The sequence below is a fragment of the Pyxicephalus adspersus genome, chromosome Z (assembly GCF_032062135.1).
Source record: "Pyxicephalus adspersus chromosome Z, UCB_Pads_2.0, whole genome shotgun sequence".
NCBI classification, from domain to species: domain Eukaryota; kingdom Metazoa; phylum Chordata; class Amphibia; order Anura; family Pyxicephalidae; genus Pyxicephalus; species Pyxicephalus adspersus.
The window spans coordinates 44,803,499-44,813,128 of NC_092871.1; the positions used below are offsets into that span (position 1 = coordinate 44,803,499).

Genomic DNA, 9,630 nt, shown 5'->3' on the forward strand with positions numbered 1-9,630 from the left:
AAGATTCTAATTGACCTGTAAAGGACTGTAAATAAGCACAGAACAGAGAGCAGGTGTGCGCTAATTAATTGCTATGATCTCACCAGTGAGCTTAACAGATCCTCCTTAATCGCGCAGCTGAAATCTAATCGCCTTAATTGGCGACCCCTATTGCTCATTATTATCAAGGCAGGAATCCGGCTGGCAGTGAGGAGGCGAGTGTACGAGCGCACTCGACTCCGGACCGCGGGAAACCGGCTCGCTGGAAGCGCGAAAGTACGCGCGGCCAGCATTGATGAATCTGGGCCTTTGTGTCAGGAACTAGGAACACTCCTTTGTGTCAGGAACTATGGCCCACATTAACAGATAGCATCAATCAGTTGCTGCATATTGGTCAGATGCACATCCATGATGCAAATCTCCTGATCCAGCCCATCCCAAAAATGCTCTATTGGATTGATATCTGATGATTGTGGAGGTCATTTGAGTCATGTTCCAGAAACCAGTTTTAAGATTTGAGCTTTGTGACATGCCACATTATCCTGCTGGAAGTAGCTATTAGAAGATAAGTACACTGCGGTTATAAACAAACAGACATAATTAGCAACAAAATTGAGGTAAATTGTGACATTAAAAACAATGCTCCATTGGTACTCAATGACCCAAAATGGGTCAAAAAAAAATCCCCACCACAAATCTTCACAGCACCAGCCTGAGCCATTGATACAAGATACAATGGATCCATGCTTTCATGTTGTTGACACCAAAATATTGCCCTACCATCTGTGTATAGTGGGTGGTAATGTAGTTATTGAACAGAAAAAAAATAGTCACACTTTTCTCTATTTTAGCACCTTCTCCTTCCCCACAAGTGAAAGCTGTTGCAACAATTATATCTTTGCCTCTCCGCAATGTTGTGATTTTATGTGACTTTTGTACCATGATGGTGGGGTCTCCTTGTAGAAATTTGTGTCCCTGCAGTTTCCAAAGTGGCAAAAAATCCCAGTAGTAATTGAATCTCTGCCCTTCTCCACAATGATTAGATTTCAATGCTCTAGTTTTCTTTCTGCCCCTCCCATTGTGGCTTTTCATAGAGTGTATTTGAAAATATATGCAACTAAAATGTTAACTTCCCTGCCAAAGTGCCTAAGTTTGGAAATGTGGTGAGGTTGCAATGCTGTTTGCACTTCTTCATGCGTGGGAACCAAGCTCAGAAAATGAATGGGAGCAGTAGTCAGTGGTTGAGCACTGCCCACTGTCAAATATTCCAATGCTAGTTCATTAGGAACCACAATATTGGTTGGCAAAGGTAAATGATGGTTTCCACCACCTGCCTGAATTTAATTAAACTAGAGATCTGATCTGAGTGGTTACAGATATAAACTTTAGTTGCTACTGAGTATAGACTTCTGTTGTGTCCCTGTTCCTTTAGGGATGAATGTATCTATTGGCATAAAGGTCTTAAAATTGTGCCCATTAGGGATCACATCATGCAGAAAAGCAGCAGTGTGACTTTACATTCATTTACAAATGTATGCAACAAAAACGTCTATTTTTTGCATGCAAAGAGTTCAGATTTTGTGCTAACTAGCTGGTGCAACAAAACTTTGTGGTATTGTTTTTTTTTAAAGATGTCAACTTACCAATAAGCAGATCATACAAAAATGCCATTTTTTGGTGGAGCTGGTAGACTTTATGATTAATGCATTGACTTGAATCTGGCCAATACTCAATAGTATGTTGTAGTAGTATACAGGAATAGGTAACGCTGTACGATTTCACCTCTGGCACTGGGAAAACCTCAAAGATCTCTATAAATGACAGGCGGTGCCTGAGTTTTTGTTTTTTTAAATGCCTGCAGAGCAAGGAATACATGCTTAAGAGAAAGGGGCATTCCGAGTCTCATCTGCATTTGCTTTGCAGCCCTCAGGGCCTCTACAGACTGAAGTCTATGTGAAATGAAAAGTTAATTAAAAAATTTTGAGGTGAGGGAAAAAAATTTAGACCGGCTTCTACTTTTTCTTTTTAAAGCCTTTTTCTGCTGCTTTTCCTTATTGTTGTTTTTTTATTAGTTTTCTCATGAATCTTGAGAGGGAGCACAGATGTGGAAGAATTGCTATGTAAGGGGCAGTAATAGTAATGATCTCTAGCAATCTCATATAACATGACTCCAACAACTCTTACAGCATGTCCGCAGTTTCTGACAATCTCCTTTACAAGATCTGCAGTCTCTGATAATCTCCTATATATTGTCCACAGTCTCTGACCATTTCATGTACAATGTGTGAGGTCTCTGATCATCTCATGTAGACTTTGTGCAGTCTCTGACCATCTAGGGTGTGCAATGTGTGCAGTCTGTGATCATCTCTTACACAATGTTTGCAGTCTCTGACCATCCCATGTATACTGTGTGCAGTCTCTGACCATTTCCTGCACAATGTGCGCAGTCTCTGCCCATTTCCTATACAATGTTTGCAGTCTCCGACCATCTCATGTACAATGTGTGCAGTCTCTGACAATCAAATGTACAAGATTTGCAGTCTCTGATCATCTCCTACACAATGTCTGCGGTCTCTGACCATCTCATGTACAAGGTTTGCAATCTCTGACAATTTCCTGGAAAAGGGTAAAGAGATGGATAACAGGGAAACAGAGTGAAATGAATAGTTGAAAGGCACAAATAAAAAGTACATTCCCTTCGGCACTACCTTAAATTTATATTATCTAGTGAAGTGGCCCATCAAAGTAATGGGTCAATAAATGTAGCATAAGAACTTTCTTTCCCAGCAACAGAGCTTACCGGGTTTTATGGCCTAGTTCCAAATAAGGTAATGTTGATTTTCTCTTTTGAAAGATGTGCAGTCTCTGACAATCAAATGTACAAGATTTGCAGTCTCTGATCATCTCCTACACAATGTCTGCGGTCCCTGACCATCTCATGTACAAGGTTTGCAATCTCTGACAATTTCCTGGAAAAGGGTAAAGAGATGGATAACAGGGAAACAGAGTGAAATAAATAGTAGAAAGGCACAAATAAAAGGTGCATTCCCTTCGGCACTACCTTAAATTTATATTATCTAGTGAAGTGGCCCATCAAAGTAATGGGTCAATAAATGTAGCATAACAACTTTCTTTCCCAGCAACAGAGCTTACCGGGTTTTATGCCCTAGTCCCAAATAAGTTAATGTTGATTTTCTCTTTTGAAAGATGAAAGATGTTTAATGCAGAACCAGCGGTGTGATACATAACATACAGCATTCTCTAGTTCCTACTACCCACCCACCAATTAAGAAAGGATTTGAAGGGTATTTTCTACTACTTTACATCTCAGTCAAAGCACCAGAAAAAAAGAACCTCCTTTTCTGATGTCCCAAAACAACAAAACAAGCCAGATAAAAAAGAGAACTGCTGCATGAAATTCGAGATTTTATGTATGAAATACTGAAAAGTAAGTAGAAAAGGGTACAAGTAGTTTGGGGCACAGTAACACATGGGGTAATTTGTTCTATATAAAGGAAGAAATCAAAAAAATTGGTATCAGATTATTTTTTTCATGTATTCCATGCCTGAAACCCTAATACCGCCATTTAGCTATTCTGTATTGGCAGAAAAAGGTCTAAAGATCCAGCTGTAGGCTTCTTCATAATACAATTAAGAACCAAAGAAAAATATCTATCTGGTCAACCAAATTTAATTCAATTTTTATGTGCTCTGACTTTCCCTAGCACAGACACTTCACAGAAACAATATGGAAGTGTCAGAACACTTTACAGATGGACAATCATCTCTACTACATCATGAAACTCCCTGTCACTTTAATACTGTGTGACAGGACGATATCTGAGCGTGGATGGCACCTGTCAGAATCCAAACATCTGATGCTCCTCGCCAATTGTGTCAGCTGCAAAAATTACATTTATAGTTAATTTAATGTGACACTGAGCGATTGTGTGAAGAGGGGAGATTCTGTAGGGCTTCAGTACATGACTAGGGCACAGCAGAGGAAGCCATGAACTGCACCAGACCCAATTCACCCAACATCCCCAATATTTAGACCACGCCAGCTGTTGGGTTCAATCGGCCATAGCAGCTCATTTTATTAACCATTTGTAAATAACAACATTCTTTTCTTTATATATATAAAACATCAACATATGTGCATCAAGCAAACAATAAGTTTTTAATTGACAGTGTTCTCTTCCACCGGTCATTGCTTTCTTTCTAGGTCCCTGAAACAATTCCCCCCCTGTTAATCCTTTTAACCAATACCTCCGCTCACTAACCAGGCCCCCCAGCCGCTATCTCACCGCCTCAGGGACAATTAGCGGATATACCCATTATTTCTTAACACCTAGCCCCCACAACAACTGAGTGTCGTGCAGGACCACCACTAACGAACAGAGCCTGTCCCCTGATAGGCCCTACCCCCTTATTCCCTTTCTTCCCGACCCTTAACCCCTTCATGGACCTAATAAAAGCCGCCTACCCACCGCAAACAGAAAACCTTATGTTTGCGCGCGCCTCCACACGCCCAGAGCCCGGTGCACCCCCTCCTGCAGACTTAAGAGCCACAAATCCGTGCCCACTGCATTGAGATGAGTACCATCACCCCTTAAAAACAGACCGGGCTCCGACTCCAACTCCCAGTGTCTCACCACCAGCCCCCCAATCCGCACAATAAATCGCCCAACTTCTTTATTGACCTTAATTCTTGCCCTGTTCAACTTTGCTACTGACCGTGCCTGCCGCCAAGACTGCCGAGCCACAATATCCGACCAAAGCAATATCATCCCCGGAAAGGCCTTCCTCAGCCGCAAGCAATCACACTTAATATCCTGAATCAGCTCTCTCATCGACCGAGACCCCAAGTCCTTTCCTCCAGCATGGATCAACAGCACATCCGGTGGCCGATCTAACGAAACAAACCTATTAATTTCCGGAATTACCCTCCTCCATTGCATACCCGGAATACCTATCCAACAGATTCTTGCCACCTCTCGGCTCAAACCCAGCTGGCGCGCATTAGGTCGCACGTCCACCCTCCTGGCACCCCAGTAGACAAAAGAATGTCCCAGAATCCAGATAAGGCACGGCAACACACCTGTAACACAAAATATAAAACCGTCCAGCCCAAAATACACAAAATTAACGACCCATCCCATCCCGTAACATCTCCCCCATACCAATTACAATAACCCCGGCCGTACATACAGCTGAAAGCGATGGGATTCCCACCGCCCAATACGTCGGATAACATCCGGACCCAGCCCCCATCAAGCAGCCTCCGTGGCCGCACCGATCCGGAAAGAATGCGAGGAATACTCACCCGCACTCCGACCTGTGGCCACCACGCATTTTTAGAACACCGCATCAAACTGGAAACGCGTCAAAAAGGATCCATCCGCATGCACAAAAAATGGACCCCCACCCCCTGGACGAACCCTCAGATACTCACCCACCAAGCGAACCGGGCATAACTCAGCCCCTTCCAGTGCTCCCAATTCCAAGCGCACGCCCCTACCTCCTTGATCCGTCTTTGACCGACGGATCCAAACCATCACTATTCCTGCTCCCATTGTTACATCAGAAACCAAGAGCCCTCCCTCTCGTGCCCTGCTAGGACACACCACCTCCCCCACTCGCAACGCTGCAAAGAACGTCAACACAAAAACTGTCCTAAACAGAAGAACCTCGTAGGCACTACAGCAAACCTCCCCCAAACAACAGTACAACTCCCCCAGCATTTCAAAGGACACCGGCCTCCTGGAATCCTTGTGGCCTCGCCCTTTTCTATAACCAAGCATAGCCTGCCGGACTACGAAACCTTATGTACCATCCTCCCAACCCATAAGTTTGAACAAGAAAGCTAACGCAGCCAACTTCCTTCCCATAGTGTTACACGAAACCTGTCTTTGAAAATTACTAATCAGGAAGACCAACACTGCCGCCGCTCCCCCTGTTGTATCCAGCCCAGCCCCCTCATTTTGTAAAAACAAAAACCACTCACGCCACATGGCTACATAAGCCCTCCACGTCCCTTCACAAACTGACTGCTGTATCTAACCTGCAATGACCCCAAGGCCACCATCCACATTCTGTCCGGACAAGGGGTCCTCACTGCTTCGGCTTCTGGTGCCGCCTCCCGAAATCGAGACCACTGAAAACGAGAAAGGGAGTCAGCAATCACATTTTCACACCCCGGAACATGCACCGGCCGCACATAAATATTCATCTGAAAACACGACAACACCAAATGCTGTAGCAAGCAAATCACTGGCGGAGACGATGCTGTATTATTATTAATGACCTCCACCACCCCCATGTTATCACAATGAAAACATACCTTCCGATTTTGCAACAAACTCCCCCACAAGTCCACCGCCTGCACGATGGGGAACAACTCCAGCAATACTAAATTCTTGCACCATCCCCATTCCCGCCACTCGTTGGGCCATTCTTCTGCGCTCCACTTACCCGCAAAATAAGCCCCGTATCCATGAGCCCCCGCCGCATCTGTTTCCAGATCCAAAACCCCGTTGTCGACCATTGGCTCCATCCAAAGCGACCGGCCATTATACTCGGCCAAAAAACGTCGCCAAACTCTCAAATCCCCTTTTAGTACACGTGTCAGCCGCACAAAATGCCCCGGCCTTTTTACTCCCGCCGTGCCGGCTGACAGCCTGCGACAAGAAATCCTGCCCATTGGCATTATCCGGCAAGCAAAATTCGACTTACCTAATAATGACTGTAACTCCCGCAATTGCAGCTTCCGCACACCATAAGCTCTAGACACCACTCTCTTCAGCTCTTCCAACTTATACACCGGAAGCCTACATTCCATTTTCTCTGAATCAATTACAATCCCCAAGAAACAAATCGTAGAAACTGGGCCCACCGTTTTGTCCTTAGCCAGAGGAACCCCAAACTGCGCTGTGACATGCTCTAATGTCCCCAACAAAATCGGGCAATCCATCGATCTTTTTGGGCCAACACACAAAAAATCATCTAAATAATGAATAATGGACTTAATACCTGACACATCTCTCACAACCCATTCAATGAATGTGCTGAAAATTTCAAACAGTGAACAAGACAACGAGCATCCCATTGGTAGGCATTTGTCTACAAAACCCCCCCCCCTGCCACCCACAACCCAGCAGCTGAAAACTGTCCGGGTGCATCGGCAACAAACGAAACGCTGACTCTATATCCGCTTTGGCCATCAAACAACCCTTTCCCGCCCTCCTGACAATGGAAACCGCCACATCAAAAGAAGTATAAGCCACCCTACACATTTCCGGATCAATCCCATCATTAACCGACCCCCCCTCTGGGTAAGACAAATGATGTATCATGCGAAATTGGTGAGGCTCACTGTCACGAATGATAGGGAGGGGAGGGTAACAGAAAGGCTAACACACCACTAGGCCTCTAGTGAATAAGGAAGAGGGAATGGTCACCCCTTGCATACACCCTAATCCAGCCCTGACTCCTAACCGTATGAGTATCCCCTGATGGTGGGGATACTCATACTCAGGAACCTAGGCCCTACTATCCCTGCACAGCCCTAGAAGTTGGGTCTGGACTGAGACTGCTGGTCCCTTCCCCTATGAAGGACCCAGTGTCTCCCTGAGGCCTAGTAAACAACTGAATACCTAACAAAAACACCAAAACAACAGCAACTTATCTTATAAGCAGAAATCAACATCAACTTATCTTATAAGCAGAAATCAACAGGAACTCAGAATGGCAGGACACTCCAGCTATTCACAATCCAGCAGTGAATATCAACCGCACAGCATGAAGTGTGGGGCCAGACTAAATGGAAGAGCAGTAATGAGCCCCAGCTGCACCTGATACAAGGGGAGTGGTCATTACAAACAACAACACAGAAACAAGTAAAACCAAAGAGGCTGTCAGATAATCACATATGCAGCTTGTCTGACAGATCCTCAAACTTCTGTCACGGAAGGGACCGTGACAGAACCCCCCTTCTACGGGTGGCCTCCGGACACCCAGGACCGACCTTATCCGGATTAGCCCTGTGGAAAGCTCTCACTAGAAGACTAGCATTAACGTCGGTCGCTGGAACCCACATTCTCTCCTCCGGACCGTACCCCTTCCACTGAACGAGATACTGGAGAGATCTACGGAGAAATCGAGAGTCCAGTATCCTGGCAATCTCAAATTCTAGATTACCGTCCACCATGACGGGAGGGGGAGGCAAGGAAGAAGGTTCCAAAGGCTCAACAAATCTCTTCAACAGTGATTTGTGGAACACATGAATCTTCAAAGCCTGTGGGAGTTCAAGACGAAAAGCAACTGGGTTAATAATGGCAGAGATCTTATATGGACCAATAAACCTTGGACCCAACTTCCAAGAAGGTACTTTCAACTTAATGTTTCTTGTGGACAGCCACACAGAATCACCCACTCTTAGGTCCGGACCACTCATACGTCTCTTGTCAGCCATACGTTTATACCTGTTGCCCATCTTTTTTAAATTATTTTGGATTTTCTGCCAAATAGATGACAAAGAAGAAGAAAATCTTTCCTCTTCAGGAATGCCTGAAGTCTCAGTACCAGAAAATGTGCCAAATTGTGGATGAAACCCATATGCCCCAAAAAACGGCGACTTATCAGTGGACTCCTGCCTATGGTTATTTATGGCAAACTCGGCCAAAGACAAAAATGAAGACCACTCCTCCTGATTCTCTGAGACAAAACATCTCAAATAAGTCGTTTTGGTGCGTTCAGTCTGTCCATTCGAATGAGGATGAAAAGCCGAAGAGAAGGACAATTGTATGCCCAGACGAGTGCAGAACGCTTTCCAGAATTTTGACCAGGATTGACAACGGAAGTAGGGATCCAGAAGGCCGAGTATGTGTCACCTTAGCACACTCACGCTTCGGAACTACCCCCAAAGGAGAAACCACTAAATTCACCAAAGGAGGTTCTAAAAAAGGCCCCGCCATTCTACCCAATGCTACCTCCTTTGCCAACTTCGCCGTCACCACACTGGGATTCGCCAAAGCCGACTTCAAATTCCTGGACCCCCTTGGAATAGTTTTCAACCCACAAGGAATCCTAAAACCCCCCGCAAACCCCTCCTCCAACATTCTCGCAGCTTCCCTGTCTGGATACCTACCTAGAAAATGCAGCATGTTTTCCAACTTCACCGGTGTCATCCCTCTTACCTGCAGACTCGGCGGGACGCCCCCTCCCCTTAGACAAACACCTGGCCCCTGAATGAGACCCCCCCAAGAGGAGCACTCGTGCTTAAATCGGCAGCTGGCCCCGAACCGGCATGTACCCTCCTTGAACAACCAACAGAGCCCTCGACGTTTTCCTGCCAAGGGCCCCACGGCTCCGGAGCCCCCGGCAACTCCTGGAAACGACTGCGACCCAAATCTGGCCGATGTCATTAGCTGCATCTACAAGCTGATATCCCGATGATCCCAGCGCATGCCCGGCATGTCTGTCCCCTCCCATTGTGCCTCTTTTAAATCTCCCCTTCACTCCACCTTGCACCAATATCCCCCCAATCATATTTGACCTTACCCATCCCCCTTTACACTCCTTTCTCTTTTTTTTTTTTTTATTATTTTTTAAATTACCCGCCCTTTTCTTTTCCCACTCTCACACTCTAGC

The 9,630-nt window shown here is 45.4% G+C and overlaps 1 protein-coding gene across 3 annotated transcripts in view; it reads right to left on the bottom strand.

Moving 5' to 3' along the window:
- The window catches only part of GARNL3 (GTPase activating Rap/RanGAP domain like 3), a 140,321-nt gene that overhangs the window by 102,104 nt on the left and 28,587 nt on the right, over positions 1–9,630 (bottom strand). Inside the window, exon 2 of one of the 3 annotated variants that reach the window (XM_072431881.1) lies at positions 2,780–2,948. The exons of the other annotated variants lie outside the window; for them this stretch is intronic. Within the exon in view, the coding sequence (XP_072287982.1) occupies positions 2,780–2,883 (104 nt within the window). The 5' untranslated portion in view covers positions 2,884–2,948. The remainder of the gene's footprint in view (positions 1–2,779; positions 2,949–9,630) is intronic. 3 annotated transcript variants of the gene reach the window in all.